The following is an 18,715-nucleotide window of genomic DNA, read 5'->3' on the forward strand; positions in this document are numbered from 1 at the left end:
GGATAAAGATAGTGTTGGAGTTTGAGATCTTCAAGGACTCAACTACGATAGAAGATCGGCAATTGAGTCCCGATCAAACTCTGATTACTAACCTATTAAAAGACAGTGATTATTCTCTTTTACAGGTATTTCACATACGCAGAAGTTAAACTAAATTGAGAGCAAAAGAGCAAGGCGATTTTGCAAGCAATTTATGTGAGATTTGAGTGTGCACTCCTGAAGCTACTTGAACAAGATAGAAGAATCAGTTCCATTGTGTCTTTCTTTTATTCTAGTTCAATTGTAGTAGGTGGTTTAAAATTGTACCTTTCAGCTTTCATAGAAGCAATTGTACTAGGTACTTAGAGTGTTCAAGTTATAAGCTAACTTGAAGTTGTCGCAACAGTTGAGGTTGTGTGCTACAACGGGATTAGAGTTAATCCTTAGGTTTACAAAGAGTTATTGTAAATACTGTTTTGGCTCAGTGATATTAGTGGAAGTTTGGAAAAATCCTACTGAGTAGTAATTCGTGGTTTTTTCACCTTTTGAGCCAGGTGTTTTCCACGTAAAAATCTCTATGTTCTTTATTTTATGTACTTATTAATCCGCAAACAGTAGTAGTTAGTACACCTAGAAGAACCAGGTTCTTCTAGAGCGAAAATTAGGTACCACACAAATCACCCCCCCCCCCCTCTTGTGTGGTATTGACGTTTAGAACATCAAGACTGTTATGCCATCATTGACAGGTGCTGAGCGCAATGCTCATGAAGATAGTTTTTTGGCCCATCTCTACGGGGTGATGGATTTGCAGCTGAGGAAAGGGGGTCGTCTGGCCACATCTCAGGAGAGGACTGAATTGGAGTAGTGGTACCTGCTCAATGCTCATGCCCAACAGCTAGTTGGGTTAGGAGATGGATACAGACTCCCCGATGATGAGGATATCAACACACCTGAGCAGTCTGAGGCCGAGCCAGAGCAGTCAGATGGTGAGGGCGATGATGAGGAGGAGGAGGACGAACATGATGAAGAGTGGAGAGCGTCAGAGGATGAAGACGCTGCTTGATCAGGGAGTTTCCTTGCACCCTACTCCTTTTTCTTGTTTTGTCAATTTGTGCATGCACTAAGGACAATGCATGATCTAAGTGTGGGGTGGGGACTCGTAGAAATTAGTAGTTGTTAGTTGTTATTGGTGTTTTAGTAAGTGTTGTTATTTGTTAGCTAATTGTTTTAGTTATTTGTTTTAAGAAGTTGTTTTTCATTTTTGTCTTTTGTTTGTTATTTGGTTTTAGTCAAAAATATTATTAAAAAAAATAATTGGACTCTTCCCGACGATGGATCTCCTAGACAGTCTTCTTGAGGGAAGTAAGTCTAAAGAAAAATACCAAAAAAAGATTTTTTTTTTAGGTAGTACAGTAATTCCCCCTTGGTTTTTCTTTGGTCCGCGGTTCTTTTCCAAGGATTTTAGTTGAGCCGAGTGTAGTTAGTTTTAATTTTTAGGAGTAGGAACCACGGGGCCATGCATTTAATCACAGCAATATCTCTGAACTTTGTGATGCCTTGAGAATAGTTAGTACTCTAGTTGTGACACTTAGGCTCAATTTTTGACTCTAGTATAAGTACCTTAAATTGTAGATTCTTAAATTTGCTTAACTGCGTTGACTGGAGTGTCGTGATAAAAAATCAATCCTGAATGAGTTATGTGCCATATATGTGTGAGGTTTGTATGTATTTTGTGCATTGCATTTGATGTCTAGAACTTGCCCGTGTGAGTGCAAAGCGAAATAGTAGTCTTGCCACGTGGAGTTTTTGTTTGAAATAAGTATGGGCTTGAATGTTAAAGTGTATGTTTTAAATTGCTTAAGGGAGGTGTAGCCAATCATATCCAAATGTATCCTACCCGACCCGCAGCCTATATTACAATCAATGAAAGTCCTACTTGATCTTATATTGGATAAACTCGATTAGTCGAGTATTACACTACGGTCAAGCCTATGGTGCATCATTTGTGGCATATAATTCATGGTTTAACACATTATTCTCCTTGCATTTTATACGCTTTAATGATAAATTACACTTTATTTGCGTGTAATAGGGCCCATTTTGTGTGTAGGTGAATTGGAGATGAAAGCAGAAAAAAAAAGGATACTTGCAAGTCGAAAGCGTGTGCGGGAGCAGTGAATGAGAGAACTTGGCGACGCCAGGCTTGAAGCTGGCGATATCCCTGGCGACGCTAGGCTTGTACTTGGCGAGAGACTGGCGAAGGCCAAGTTTAACCAGGCGTTATGCCTGGCGACGCCAGGCCTGGGGCGAGATTTAGTTCGAGTTTTGAAGAGTTAGTTCGTTTCCCGGCTTGACTAGGATTTGACCTACACGTTTAGGTCTTGTCCTAAACATATAAATAGACCTAAAATGCCATTTTGAGGGACTTTTGCAACCGGAGGCAAGGATAACACGTGGAACAACTGTTGGGAGTTAGAATCATCGATTTCTACAGCCCTTTATCCTTACTTTGTAATTCAATTATGCAAAATACTTTGGATATTGTTACTATGAGTATGAGTTGCTAAACTCCTAATCTAGGGTTTTGATGGAGCCTACTGGAGGATAATTTTCTTGTTACATTAATATAGATTTTCCGTAGTATTATATCTATTTGTTCAACTATATTATTATTGTTGTTGATTGAAGGGCCCTCAATTAACTGTGCCTATTTAGTATGTATTACTCGGGAGAGAGTGCATATTTAGGTAGCTGTTGAACAATATCACTCATAACGTATATGAGGGATCAATACGAAGGGTTTAAAGGTGGGATTAGGGATAACGAAACCTTGGTGGGATTTGAGTGAGCAGTACTTAAGGCCAACTAGCGTAATTCGGGAGAATATGTCTAGTAAATTGCGGTAATTACTCGGGAGAGAGTTACGACAGTCAGAGTGCTCGTGATCGGTAGAGAAGACTTACGCAAATTTATAGAAGACGTAGCGGAAAGGATTCCGACATTAAGGGAAATCATAAACTTAGATCATTCCAATTCTTGTCTACAACCCATTCGTAGTTAGTTATTATTTATTGCATTTTCATTACGTAATATTTAATTAGTAAACATCCATATCGTTACTTAAAATATTTCAGAAGATTGATTGCGTGAACTTGTGCGAGTCTAGTAGCTATGCTTAATAGGTTAATTCTCTATGGGATTCGACTCCGGACTTATTAACCGGAATATATTTGCAACGACCGCTTAGTCCTTTTTATAAGGCATAGTTGGGCATGATCAATTGTGAATATAAACTTTCTGACATATAAGAACCGATGATTTAATCTTCCGTGTATAACCTAAATTCTATTCACTAAATCATCTATTATATAAGCAAAGGACACACAGACAAATATATGATATGTTTAAAATAAAACTTTATTAAATTAAATAAATAAATAAATAATTGTTCCATGAAAAATACTATAATAATACGCATGGTTTATAGTATATCCTAACAGTTTACACCACCCCAAATTGTATAAAATTGGGTAAATTTGGACATAGTCTGAATTGCTTTGGATAAATAAAATAATTATATTTTTAAAAGAATTGGTGCATGAATTTTTTTTAAATTAAACTAAGCAATATTTAGTTTTAATCGGGCTCATTATTTACACTAAAGGCCAAATTTTGTTTATATTTAATTTAACGTAAAGTGAATGGACAGAGCCAAAAGAAAAATGAGAAAGAGATAAGAATATCCAACCTAGAATCAAATCACTTCCAGGCTTCAAGCTTTTATTCACGAGGTTTTTTTTTTCTCTCTTTTTTGGTAGAGCCTTTTCCCTTTCCGTTTTGACAGTTACAGAGAGCTTTTGGGATTTGATTGTTAAGTAGTACTTAAGCTTTTAATAGAGCTGTCAATATGGGCGGGGCCGAGCTAGTCCAGTCCAGTCTACGTGGGCTTTAGTAATTGACGGGTTAGGTTGGGCTAGCCCACCATTTTAATGGGCCTTATAATGATCAGCACACCCCAACCCTATGTAGGTTACGGGCTCCCACGGGCCGGCCCATCATTTTTTAGAATATAATTTTATATTTCTTCTTTAATTTCTAAACTAAAAAAGATAAATATTTAAAAGTTAAAATAATCATATTGGAAAATTTTCACAAAACTTAATAACTTTTTATACGGTTATAATATATCACAATAAACACTAAAAAAGTAAAAGACAAGACTATATTTCATTCACTAAAAGCCAAAACTATACCTGTTTATCGGGCGGGCTGGGATGGGCTGAACGGAAAAAACTCCAGCCCGTTCGGTTATTGGGCGGGCTGTTTAGCGGGTTGGGGGCGGGTTGGGAAATTTCGGGTTATTTAGGGCCCGTTTGGGCAGGCCGGGCTACTTTTTTTTTTATAAATTAAATTTTGTTTTTCTTATTCAATGTTATTGATACTTAAGTATTTGCAAACTTTTAAGACTTAGAATTAACCTTTGAAATTTAAAGTTTAAAGTTTTAAATTTAAAATTTGTATTTTAAAATTATAAATTGAAATTAGAAAGTAAGTGGCTACAAAAAATTATTTAATAAGACCAATAGGCAATATGTAAGGAACAAACTCCGAAGGCTTTCATTTTATATTTTAATACTTCAAATTAATTTGCAAGTTCTTTTTCGATTTTTTTATTTTCGAACTTGCAAATTAAAAGTTTACAACAACTATAAAAAATAAGAAATAGTACATCACATATTTTGCATCATTTTTGTAAGTTCTTCCATGTCAACATGAGGTTCTAGGTTTCCCGCATTGGTTGAATCGGAACCATAAACCATTATATCTTCAATTTCTAGGTCCTCCTCTTCGTCTACCTCGACACGCCCTTCATGATTTCGCCGTTCTGATCTTATCCAATCTTTGAAGCACACTAGAATTTTCAAAGCGTTGCTGCCTAATGAATGACGGGTATCTCCTAGCTGCTGCCTTGCTTGGCTAAATGCGCTCTCTGATGCGACTGTTGAAATCGGCACATTTAGCACGTCTCGAGCCATGGCCAAAGAACAGAAAATTGATTTGAGTTGCTCTTCCACCAACCCAGCGGTAGAAAATCCTTTGTGAGGGGCTCTGGTGACTTTTGCAAGTAGAATTGGAGTTCATCAATATTCCTGCTACTGGTTTGTTGATGCTCTCCTAGTGTAGACCAAATCAGATAATCTTGAACACCATCATCATCATCCATAGTTATTCCAGATGTTGAAGGATTAGTTGAAGGAATATTTGCATCTACAACCGAAGAAGCATCAATAATGTTAGCATAATAATTATATAAAGTTTGTAAATGTGTGTGTAGCTCAGAAATACAAGTGTCAATATCAGGAGTTTCAGTTGGTCCAATATCCATATAAATATATAAAGCTCTAATTAATTGGCAACACTTTATCATTTTGACAGTAGGGTTCAAAATAACACCAATTAGGTAAATATGGGGAATTGGGTAGAAATATTTTTTAAACTTATCTAGCATAGATTCAACAACAGTAGCATATCCTTCTTTCTTCTTCAAATTATGTAGTAAAAGAGAAATTTCAGCAATATGAACTAAATCATTTGCAGTAGTAGGATAATAAGCTCCAGAAAACTCAAGTGTAGCCACATAAAATTTTTGTAAAAATTGTACAACATCATGAATGACATCCCAAGTTCTAGATGTTAACAAACGGCTAGGATCGGTACATTGAGAATTAGCAACTTCAGTTATAGGCATTCTATATTTATAACAACATACAACAACAACTACTTAGTAAAATCCCACCAGGTGGGGTCTGGGTATATTTATAACAACATCTTAAGAATAAATAAGTATAATTCCACCTAGTAACTATTTCTTCAGGCATGAGTCTTGGTTTTAGTCCATAGTGTACACATTTTTCCTTAAATGCATTTAATCTAGCACTTCTATTATTTCCTTGAATTACAGCAACAACTCTCCTAACTAAAGTAATTTCATCTCTAAATAATTCAAGGCCACTCTTCACAATCAAGTTATAAATATGACATGCACATCTAACATGAAATATTTCAGGAAGTGGTGGGTGTAGATGTAATTTTAATATTGTAATAGCAGCATTGTTGTTAGAAGCATTATCAAATGACATACACAAAATTTTTTCTGCAAGATTATAAAATACAGCAACTTCATGGATAGTATTACTTATAAATGCACCAGTATGACTTTGATCTTCATCATATTTAAAAGCAATTATACGTTTTTCCATACAAAAATTATCATCTATCCAATGGCATGTAACAGTCAAATAATCATTTTCATTTACAGCACGACCAATATCAGAAGTAAGAGAAACTTTACAAGGAAGACTTGCGAACAAATAACGTATATATGTCTGATATTGTCCAAAAAGCCTACAGATATCAGCTCTACAAGTACTCTAGGAATACCTTTAAACATAAGGTTATAAATTCTTTGAATATAAGTAACAAGATACGGCGAAGAATCAAAACTAAAAGGTAAACAACCTAAAACAATCATTTTAGCTAATTCTTCCCGATCTTTCTTAATATCGTATTTACCAAATAACCCCCCAGTACTCGGGTTAAGTTTTTATTGCCCAAATGCCTCATCTACTCCCCAATCAAGAGGGTGTTTCTCTTCCATATGCCTACGAAGTTGACCCGTTCCCCCTCCCTTACCGGGCTCATGTTTATAATGTTCACTACAAATTTTACATTTTACATAATTTTTTTGATCTTCTAGTCTTTCAAAAAACATCCAACACTTACTTCTTAATCGTCGGTTCTTCTTAATAGGGAGAGGAGGCCTACTTGTTCCACTCCTAACATTTTGAGTTTGACTAGCATTACCAGGTGTAGGTGGTGGTGTTTCAAGATTATCGAGTATTGAATATCATCTAACATATCGTCTAAATCACCATCTATACCAAAAATTTCTTGCATTCGCTCATAATCTACATTTAAATTTTCAGGTGAACTTTCAGAAATATGTGTAAAGCTACTAGAAGAACCAACACTACCTCTTGATCTTTTGGAAGTTTTCTTACTACCACCTCTACTAGTGCACGCTTTTTTGGCCGCTTTAAGTAAATCTATTATGTAAATTAAATTAAAAAATTAAATTAATAATTCTAAATAATAAAATAAGTGTACACCAAATAAGAGAAAGAGATGGAACGAGTGTACCGGGATTCCGGATGCCGTACTAATTTTAAATTTTTGATATCAAAAATCAAACTTCAATTGATAGACCGAAACTTGATAGTTGATACTTGATACCACACTTCACTTGAATACTTGATATTTGATAATAATAATTTGTAATGGCTAAACTAAATAATTGATGAAACTTGAAATAATAAATAATTGAGAATTTGAGATTTGAGAATTTAAGAACTATAATATCAAGAGAGAATTGAGACTTGAGAGAGAATTAGAGTAGTAAGAGAGTGAATTGTGAGAAAAAATGAAGAAGAAGGGGGCTATTTATAGATCTTAAAAGGTTAAAAATATAATTTTTCAATTATTAGGGGTGGGAGGGCTATATTTTTAATGGGGGAGGCCGAAATGGCCATTTTTGCAAAATCTGGCCGTTCCCCAAAGGTCATTTCTCAATTTGACCGTTGGCAACGGTCCAATTAATTTTAAAAAAAAATCAGCAACGGTAATCGGGCTCCTAACGGGCTGCAGCCCGTTAACAACCCGTTAACGAGTCACGGGCTACGCGGGTTCGGTGCACCGTTAAGCAGAACGTGTTCGTCCAAAACCCGCCCCCCAACCAACCCGTCCCAGCCCGCACAATAAGGAACAATACCGGGCTGAACCGGGTTGAAGCGGGTTGAAAACGGGTCAGCCCGGTTCGATTAACACCTATAGCCAAAACTCAAAACAAACTATTCAAGAGAACGATGACGCTTATGGGATATCTAACACATCATATTCATCAAACACATTTGAATCCGCTTATGAGAAGGTTGTCTTAACATCTTCAATTTGTTCTACATCTACAATTCGTATGCAATATTAATTAGTTAAATATTGAGAATAATTAAATTTTAACATTTTAAGACTTTGATCTTTTAATATGATGAGCTTAATAAACTTTAAGTTTGGGATACTCTTCTTGTTATTTTTTGTGTCATATACTTTTTATATTTTATATATTTTAAATTCGTATTTTTATTAGGCCCACGGGCCGGCCCAGTCCAGCCTCAGTGAAGCCTCACGGGCCACGGACTTACTCGTGCCGGGCTTAAAAGCCTCAATTTTAAATGGTTTCTAAAAATTCTAGCCCAGCCCTGCTAAATCACAAACTGGGCTGGGCTGGCCCAACGGGCCAAGCCCATATTGACGACTCTAGCTTTTAATTAAACAATTACTTTTATAATTTATTTATTAAAAGAATTTAACGAGAAAAAGAAACGAAAATCACCGGTTGGGAATTGAATTGGGTTTTGTTGTATTGTATTAGGATTGAAAGGTAGGCCCATATAGCCCATATAGCCCATAACCAAGGTGTATTATGCTACTGAGAATCGAAACTAAAAATGCTAAAAACGCATTCAAAACATAATAAATATTTATATTTGATCTATATACATGATGTCATTTTTCGAGGAAGTGTATCCGCCTGACCATTGAAACACTGTAGCCCCACCACTGGGTGGGTTAATAAGCTGGGCCAGGCTGGTCATAATAAAAAATGGGGCGGTGTTATATTCAAGCTCAAAAGAAGGATTCAACGGGTGAGTATAAAATAAAGAAAGAATTACGTCCAATATTACTTGGTCCAACAGCCTAACCGAAAATGGCCCAGGTTTGAAGTCCTTACATTGTTTGGTCCGGATTGTACATAACCTAAAAGAATTTTTTCATCATTTAGCCCATTATTAGATACTCAGTTCCTTCACAGTCCATAACACACATAAGCTTCTTAATATCTCTCTTTTATGTGTATTCTCCCTTATCATATAAGCGCACTTCAACTCCAACAGTGAAGCTGATCTTTGAACAAGATTTGAAGTTGTTCAGTTACAAATTTGCCTCATCCTTGCTACTAGGTTTAGTATTCTCTTCGTTCAAGTGTATATAATCATAAAACTTCCATTATTGGAGCTCAAGTTTCTCAAATTTAAAATTTGATTGATTAAAAAAAACTCCATTGAAGGCTGAAGCTTTAAGTTTGAACCATATCTGAGATTTTGGGTTTGAAAGCACACTTAGATCTAAGATTTGAGGTTAATTTTGAAATGGGTGTTATTGAGTTTGCTTGAAAACATGATTGGGTGTTGTTCTAATTTATTGGAAACATCAAGAGGAGTTCAAAACTTAAATTTGAAGTGATTTAGAGCAGATTTGAATTAGATTTAAGTCAAATTTCAGTAAAGGCTCAAGAAAGAAGAAGAAAATATGTGAAGCTCCATTGATAGGATTCAATTGTATAACAATGTATAATATTGTATAACAGTGTATATGGGTATGTAAACATCTCTTATACACTATTATACCAAGTCGATAAATATGTATAAGTGTGTATAATTTTGTATAATTATGTATATACCAGTGTATAAGAATGTAGAAAGGCGAAATTAAATTTTTGTATGTTTTCTTACCTTTTTTCGAGCTGGACAACCTCCTTTGTTTGTTTTTAACTTATTCTCTGTTTTGGGTTAAACTCTATTAGTGGCACCATTGAAGGAAAAAAAATAAAAAATTCTTTGTTCTCTGTTTTGGGTTAACTTATTCTTTGTTCTTCTACTTTTATGTTCATATACTATATATTTAATAACTATTTAATTGAAATCCAACAAATTCTCTGCCTCTGATAAAAGGGAAAAAAACTACCAATTCTTTTTTTTTCTTACTCTTTTTATATTTAAATATATTTTTATTAATTGTCTCATAAAGTTAATAGTAAAACATTGATTTTGGTAGAAGATAAATACAGAAGCTCTCCTCAACAATAGGAATGTTGAATAGCATTGACCGCAAGAACTGCTGGTTGCGTCAAAAAATGCTGGATTTTTCAGATTTGAGCCTATTGTCTTTGGGCTATAGATTTGCAAAGTTATAACTGGGCTACTCAGTTGCAATGTGTGTGTATGAATTGTACTTATGTGCAATTCTCTCTAAAATAAATTGAAATGGGATAGAGGTAGCTTATTTTTATCGTAAAGGGGCAAATATGACCCTTTTCTGTAAAATTTTAACTCTAGAATTTTCTTGAAATTCAAGAAAATTTTACTCTAGAACTTTCTTGAACAATTCATCACCCATTTCCATAATACGAAAATTAAAGTGCACATATTAAAAAAGATGATAGATTTAACAATAATAAAGAATACCTTACCAGAAAAAAGTACCTTCGCGTATATTTTTGTGTTAGAGAGCGAGTCTGAAAATTTATTTTCTTTTTACACTTGAGTCTTTTAACTTTTTTAGCTATTTATATTACAGCAAAATTAGGCAAGTGATGGTCACGTGCTAACTTTGTCGTGGGCACGTGTTTGTTGACCGCTTTAGCTGAAAGGCCTAAATTGGTAAAAATTGCACGGGCGCTCTATTTGGTCGCCCCCATTTAACCTATACCCATTTTTTTAAAAATTTTAACTTGTACCCACTTTTTAAACAACTTCAGCCCCCTTTCTCCTCCTCCTTCTCCTCCTTCGTCTTCTTCTTCTTCTTCTTCTTCTTCTTCTTCTTCTTTCTTCTGCTGCTGTTGGTGCTGCTATGAAACTTCAGTTCATGGGATGATTGCCATAAGTATGTTTATCAGATTATTTAAAATAAATTATAAATAATTACTTAAGTTAGTAGACAATAATTTGTGAATATTTCCACATAATTCTGTTCATTTCACGTTTATTGTTTTCCAAATTTATGATTTAGATATAGTTGACAATCTGATTATTTATAGTAGTAATACACTATGAAAGAATAAGGTGATTATTTATCTAGTATGTTAGAAAGCTTTTTCAAAAACTTCAGCTTATATAGTGCTGAAATTTTTACAAATGAACTAAATAACTTTAGCATCTTCTGCTGAAATTTTTGAAAAAGCTTTATGACAAAATTAATGAATTCAGGACAAAAAAACTTCAGCTTATATAGTGCTGAAGTTTTTACAAATGAACTAAATAACTTCAGTATCTTCTGTTGAAGTTTTTGAAAAAGCTTATCCAGGACAAAAAAAACTTCAGCTTATTTAGTGGTGAAGTTTTTACATATGAACTAAATAACTTCAGCATCTTCTGCTGAAGTTTTTGAAAAAGCTTATCTAAGACAAAAAAAACTTCAGCTTATTTAGTGCTGAAGTTTTTACAAATGAACTAAATAACTTCAGCATCTTCAGCTGAAGTTTTTGAAAAAGTTTTATGACAAAACTAATGAATCCGGGACAAAAAAACTTCAGCTATTTTAGTGCTGAAGTTTTTAAAAATGAACTAAATACATTCAGCATCTTCTGCTGAAGTTTTTGAAAAAGTTTTATGACAAAACCAATGAATCCAGGACAAAAATACTTCAGCTATTTTAGTGCTGAAGTTTTTACAAATGAACTAAATAACTTCAGCATCTTATCCAGGACAAAAAAACTTCAGCGTATTGCCTTTGCTACTTCAGGCCCGTCTACTAGAATGCTGAAGTTTTCTATGATTGCCTTTGCTACTTCAGCCCCATATGCTGAAGTTACGCGGAAAAGTGGGTACGCTTGCAATATTTTTTGCAAAGCGGGCACAAATTAAAACGTGACCCAAAAAGCGGGTATAGATGCAAATTCCCCCCTAAATTGAGTTGTCGGAAGAGGAGGTACTATGTAGATTGACATATATTGGCCCATTGAGTGCCTCCATTGTAGAAATGACACGAGTTAGCCACTCTAAAGGACTGCTATTTAGGAAATTAATTAATATGTCCTGAATTTTAGCTTTTTAATTTAATTTTTAGGACTCGAGTGTCCTAAATTGTCCTGAAAATAAGATTTTTAGTTCAAATTTTCGGGACAGAATATATATTAGCTAATTCCTAAATAGCAGCCTTAAAATAGCTATTTGTGCACTTCTCCCGCCTCCGTCTCCTATTAGCCCAACCTTTTAAGAAATAGTCTCTTTTGGGGCAAGTGGGTAGATAGCTGATTTTGGGACCCCTATTTAAGTCATGACTTGAGTTCATAAAAATAGCTTCACACATAAGTGATTGAAGCTTCAAAAATCCACGTATGATGTCACAAAATTTTGTCCGAAGTTTGGCATTATTGATTGTGTGTGCGGGTAAAATCGAGGACAACGTCTACCCCGATTCCTCGATGAGTGAACAAAGGGGTGCACGGATCCGGTAGATTGTAGTCGAGGTCAAAGACCTTTCGTATCGAGACCCCGGAAGAGCGAACAGTATATCCAACATCGGACATGGTAAAGTGACGCGCCCAAGTCGAGTGTAAGTTCTAGACCTCGGGGGACACGGTGAACTGTTATGCATGACGGATAGAGGCACGTGATACCCGCCCTCAACCGGATATCACGACGTGAATCTCGCTCGATGTCGATTATGTATCAACAATTATCGGGAGAAGAAGATTTTCACATTTTTTAGACGTATATTAGGACTGAAACTCTCCTACTATATAAAGGGGAAGTTTTTCTTTAATCTGACACATTGTAACACGCATTCCAAGGCAATAAAGTTTGTTTTTGTTCTCTAAGTTATTGTTGACAATTTTATTCACTAGTTCTGTTCTTTATTCACGACTTGACTTGAATCGAGGGCATAATCGAGGACAAGCTCATTGTTCAATTTAAGATTAGTCCTTGCTTTAACAGCGCAAGTGGTTTGATTGTTTGTTTCATCTTTAATTGGTTTTTCTATGTTTGTTAATTATTCGTGTTGAATTAAATAATGTATCCTTTAAATCGCATACAAATTCAATTGTTACCCAATATTAGGGTAAACAGTTTAGCGCCCATCTAATCCATAGTTTGTCATGTTTATGAGCAAGGTCCCAACATATTTTTGCGACATCAGCTTTGTTCCATAATTTGATGTTGATTAGGATTTAATCCTCCCATGGACTTTGGAGAGCATACTCTTTCCCATGCTACCAGTGCTTTCCTTGTGATTGTGTTAGTTCTAGACCAGACAAAGTTCCTACAGTAAGCCTCTATAAGTGACAGAAATTTTGAAGGTATTAGGAATAATTGAGCCCAATACCCCAAAAATAACTGATTGTACCAACTGAACCCTGCCTGCATAAAAGAGTTTTTTGACAGTCCGGAAAGTGATTCTAATTGTAATCTTGTCAACAAGTGGCTTTCACTGGATAAGGTTCAGTGTCTTTGTTGATAATGGTACACCAAGGTACTTGAAAGGGAGGTCTCCTTAGTTGAATCCTAGCTTAGCTAAGATTGTTTCTTTCTCCTTATGTTGAACCCCTCCAAAATACACACAACTCTTCCCTATATTAGCCTGAAGACAAAAAACTATGGAGAAGTGAAGAAATCATTGTTGCATTGCTGCTACTATGGCATAACATGCTTTAAAGTTATTCACAAGAAACATTAGTTATAGCTCTTACCGTCTTATCAATACAAAATTTTCTTATAACAATATTGGAACCAACAACAATAATCACATAACCAAGAAAGATAGCCCATACCATAAAATGGTAGTATAATAGTTAGGTAAACATGTTTGATACTTAAAACAGTTTACTACGAAGACTCAAGTTCAATTTCCAGCGAAGACAAAAAATATTAATTATTTCTTTCTATGTCCAAAAATTGGTAGCTAGAGTTACTTGGTACCTGTTACTGATTGGAGGTAGCAAATATCCCGTAAAACTAGTTGAGGTGCGCGCAAACTGACCTCGACGCCACCATTATCACAAATGTAATCTTACTATGAAGCCTCAAATTACACAAGCAATTGTACTAAGACCGCCTACCAGTATGTCTAATACATCCAACTTATCAACTTTGACAGATCTTTTGTTACCAAGAAAAAGAAAAAAGAAAAAAAAAACTTTGACAGCAATAATAGTGGCCAGATTTACAGTACCAACAAGGGCTTGTTTCTTCCATTGTAAGAATTGCCTTGGATTCATTATTGTCTAAAGTATTTTCAGAAGTTCCTACTTAAAAAGTTATCTTTTTTTATAAGAAAATTATTTCGTGTAAATAAGGTAAAAATTTATGTATATACAAAGTTTTGCTTTAGTGAAAAGAATTCAAATATAAAGATTCAAGCCGAAACATAAATAAAGATTCCACCACTTCTAATCAAATATAATTGATGAAAAAACATACTTAAAAAGAGAAAGAAGCCAAGGCCACAAAGAATACTCAAAGAAACACTTTTAAACTATTGAATAATTCTCTTCATTGTACTGGGATTTATCCATCTCATCCACACACACAATTTTTATCAATACATCCTTCTATTTTAGCCATGTCTTCTAAAGTCATATTTTAAAAGGAGGTTTTTTAAACCCTAATCTCAAAACTACAAGATGGAGAATTCCAAGTAAAGATTAAATGAAAAAAATAATTTGGCTTTAATATTCACTCAATATTATACTGTTATTATAATTAGTTTTCATTTTACTGTCAAGCTGACTCTGTGGCCCAATGGATAAGGCGCTGGTCTATGAAACCAGAGATTCTGGGTTCGATCCCCAGCGGAGTCGTTTGAGTTGTATTAAATTTTTGATCTTTTTATTACAATTTTTTTGTATTGCAGCTATCTTATTTTGGTTATAGTGTCTTTTATCTGTAGTTAAAATATGTTTCCCGAGAATTTCTCCTCAGTTAATTTCCAGTGTTGCTTTCACTGCTCTCCTTATTTCCTTGATTCAAGAAGCAATTCATAAATGTTGTTCCTTTCCTTATATTTCAAGTGAAGATGTTTCACTTGATATAGAATTTAAGAAATTATAGAAGATATTTGACATGTATATCAAATTTAGCAACAATTATTTAGTAGCAATAAATAACTGACAATAATTTATTCTTAGAATCAAATATTAAGGATAAATCGACCTTTTGATAATAAATATAATACTACTTATTCATTCCCGTTTCTTTTTATGTGAGTCTATTTGACTGGTCGAGATAATAAAAAAAAAATAAAGAATGTTGTAACTAGGGGTGTTCATGGTTCGGTTTGGATCGGTTTTTTCCTAAAAAGAAACTAAACCAAGTAAGTCGGTTTTTCAAATATTAGAACCAAACCAAACCAATTAAGTCGGTTTTTTCTCGATTCAGTTTATGTCGGATTTTGTCGGTTATTCGGTTTTTTCGGTTATATGTCGATTTTTTCGTAAATATAAGACATACACTACCAAACACATATTCCAGCGACCACATTTTCAACGTAACACTATCAAATCAATTGCTTGAGATATCTATTATTTACTAAAATATATTGATGATAATTGAATCAAATAGTGATGAATAATTTAAGGACTCAATTAAAAATATATTTTTTTTAAACATGAAATGGATTCTTACACTTAACAAAAGAAAACTACCAATCAAACTAGAATATAAAGGTAAAAAATTGTACTAAAAGTGCAAAGGATTAACATTCACCGTAAAATTTTTTAAACTTTGTATAAAAATATACATATATATAGGTGTAATAATAAATTTGAAATAGCTACTCCTATAGTCGGTTTGGTTCGGGTTTTTTTGTTATTTTTTTATTAAATCCAAAACCAAATCAAATTTGATCGGTTTTTAAAATTCAAAACCAAAAACCAAACCAAACCAAAAAGTATCGGTTTTCTTTGGTCGGTTTGGTTTGGTTTTCGGTTTGGTTCGATTTTTCGGATTTTTGTGAACACCCCTAGTTGTAAGTTGTGACATCAAATGTGTCATAATATTTATGTGACTATAAGACTTTTGAAATTTATTATCTAAATATGCCATAGTATTCGTGTGATTACAAAAAATTCCCATTAAAAGTAAGATAGAACATTTCAACCTAAAATAATTTTAAAGTTAAGAAATGAAAGATCACTCTTCCCGGAATATACTAAAAAGAATATATGGTCAAATAATCTAGGATGTGATGTTTTTTACGACTACAGTTGAAAGGAATGACCACTAGGGCTGATGTAGAGACGACACTAGGGTTCGACAGAACTTGTAGATTTGGCAAAAACCTCATTTCTGTCTTAAAAATTTATTTAATATTTAGAAATTTTACATTTACTTTTAGAACTCTCAATGACTATTCTAAGTTATGCTAAGCTTCATCTCTAGTTACCTGATACCTATTGCTGGTGAGAAGTAATAGATACCTAATGAAACAATTACTTAACATCCTCATAGCAGCAGGCTGATATTTTAACCAAAGGACTTACCAAACCTTTAACAATCTTATTTACTTTCCAAGCTAGGGATGAAAAACATCGCCATCCCCTAACTTAAAGGGGGGGGGGGGGGGGGGGGTTGGTGTAAAGAAGAACATTGTGTCTACCATAGTTACTTGACTGAAGTTACATTTTACCATAGTTAATTAGCAGTTACATTAGCTGTATTGAAGTTAGTCATTACAAGCCACATCTACAGGGAACACAGAGTTAACGCCTTTTATCGCAACGAACATACAATAAGGCCCTTTTGTTGTATATGACCACTTCTTAACAGATTCTTGTGAAACATGTTAATGTATCAAATATTCAACCCCTCTGAATTACAATACCAGAGTGAAAAGGTAAGCACCTTCCTTAGATGGCCAACAAAAGAAATACAATTTGTATTTAAAATCTTCAATTGTACCAAATAAAGGGAAATCATTTGTTTTCAGCAATTCAAAATCAGTATAGAAATAATGATTGTAACAAGTGTAATAAAGATCAACCGAAGTCCTCAATTCCCATCTCTTGGCAGTTTGTTAATTCCTTTTTGTTTGATTCCAACTAGCTAGTGCTAATTTGGTGTCCATTCCAGCTCCATGAACAACCAAACTGAGCAATAAATCAGTAGAACAAGAAAGAATGGCAGAAGCCTTGAAGGCAAACACCATACCATTTTACAGATCTCAAGGACATGCTCTTCTCGCCATAAAAACTTAGTTGTTCTTTTTTATAAGAAAGAAATAAAGAAAAAAAACTAGAACTAGTAGAAAAAAACAAATCTCTTCCACTCACCTCGGATTTCCTCCCTTGAGGTTTGAGACTCTCCCTGGCAGCCTGCATGATTTTTGACCAAAAAAAAAAAAAAAATTTTACCCCTGCCACCTCCTTCGTCACTATCAATTCCAACACTTTTCTCTACCTCCCACCACATATTATCACAGGCGCTTTGATCTCAAAGGCTTTAACAAAATTCAAAGGCAATTTTAAAATTAAAAAAAATCCCTAGTTACTAATATTTCCTTCAAAAATCTGGGCATGATAATATGTATGGACAACATGCACCTTTTTTAAATTGAAAAGCTAACAATACCAGGCAGTTAAAATAATGGTATGATACAAAGCTAACAATACAAACAAACTTTATCCATGAAATTCATACCACCGCATGTGGAACGATGTAAGGTTGTGAAGGAAGATGACTAATTTCCAAGTAATTATGCCAAAGAATACAATGGGAAGAAGAAAAGAATCATATTCCCATGCCAAAGGTCCCGCCCAAGTAAACATCTAAAAGTTATACAGCTACCAGATAATTTCAGCTAACGACGACACAGAACACTGAATCTATTGATTTTGTGGTTTATCACGTAAATAAACTGCTACAAATTCCCACGTCAGTACTGTTAGGAAATAGAAGGTTGACTGCCGAGAAAAATACAAGAACGTGGAGATACCACATGCTCCCACTGAGCAAGTTCCGAAATTTTAACTAACCTGAACTCTCTCATTATGCAGAACTTTAGTTGTTTATCACGTACGAATAGATGCAGCAGAGACTTCACTTTCCTTTCTCCTTACATTTTGAAGCAGCAGCCCATTTGAAATAACCACAATTTGCTTCAGGATTTGATGCAGGTCCCTGAACAGAGAATGTCGGTTTTGCAAGAAAATTCAGGATGACAGATGGATTAATGTACAAATCTCTTATTAGACATAACTTCCCCATTCCTGGGGCTGCTGCATGAAAAGATTTGGTGAGATTACCACTTTCCTATTGCCAAACAGAATTACAAGTCTAGATCATAAAAAATGCAGTTGCTAAATCAAAAGATGATATCAAGCTAAACAGATTAGGAAAGAGTGCAAGTCTCACAATTAGCTCCACGATACAGACAGAAACACTAAGATTACCATACCGAGAAAAACCCTCATCCATTTCTTTTTTACCAAGTAAAGAAGTAACTTTATTCAATAGTACCCAGACACAATTAGCTCCAAAATACAGACAAAGTTTCCAGTATTTTTCTTCTTTTTTGGGGGAAATATCAAGCAATTTTTCTACTTCCAGATCATAAACCAGCTGAAATTAATATTCTAGTTATCTCCATTTCGCAATCTGCCACAGTTGCCTCTTATTGACTACCCGTGTATGCATATCAGGGATTTGTTCTAGCCATTTAACCTGCCAAAATCTTGTTTTCTTCCCATCAGCCATATTTGACAAGATAATAGAATTCATCCTAAAAGCTTTTATTATCTCTCCACAGTGCTACCCAATTTGATATGTTAGCAGGTAACAAGTGCTATGAAAAATATATTATAGGTCTATGTAACACAACTTTTTCAAGGTCACCAAAAAACTTCTCA

At 34.4% G+C, this 18,715-nt stretch overlaps 1 protein-coding gene and 1 non-coding gene across 4 annotated transcripts in view; one reads left to right on the plus strand and one right to left on the minus strand.

Annotated features, from left to right (window-relative positions):
• TRNAH-AUG lies at positions 14,599-14,671 on the plus strand. The gene has a single exon. It is a non-coding gene; the product is annotated as a tRNA-His (tRNA).
• The window catches only part of LOC109231976 (DNA-(apurinic or apyrimidinic site) lyase 2), a 15,050-nt gene continuing 12,980 nt past the window's right edge, over positions 16,646-18,715 (minus strand). For 2 of the 3 annotated variants that reach the window (XM_019397590.1, XM_019397589.1), the window contains one exon: positions 17,527-17,987. In XM_019397590.1, coding sequence (XP_019253135.1) covers positions 17,907-17,987 — 81 coding nt within the window. In that variant the 3' untranslated portion in view covers positions 17,527-17,906. Of the gene's footprint in view, positions 17,183-17,526; positions 17,988-18,715 lie in introns of those variants that run through there. The other variant, XR_002068868.1, reaches the window with a different exon arrangement.

Source organism: Nicotiana attenuata, chromosome 9 (assembly GCF_001879085.1).
Source record: "Nicotiana attenuata strain UT chromosome 9, NIATTr2, whole genome shotgun sequence".
In the NCBI taxonomy this organism is placed as follows: Eukaryota; Viridiplantae; Streptophyta; class Magnoliopsida; order Solanales; family Solanaceae; genus Nicotiana; species Nicotiana attenuata.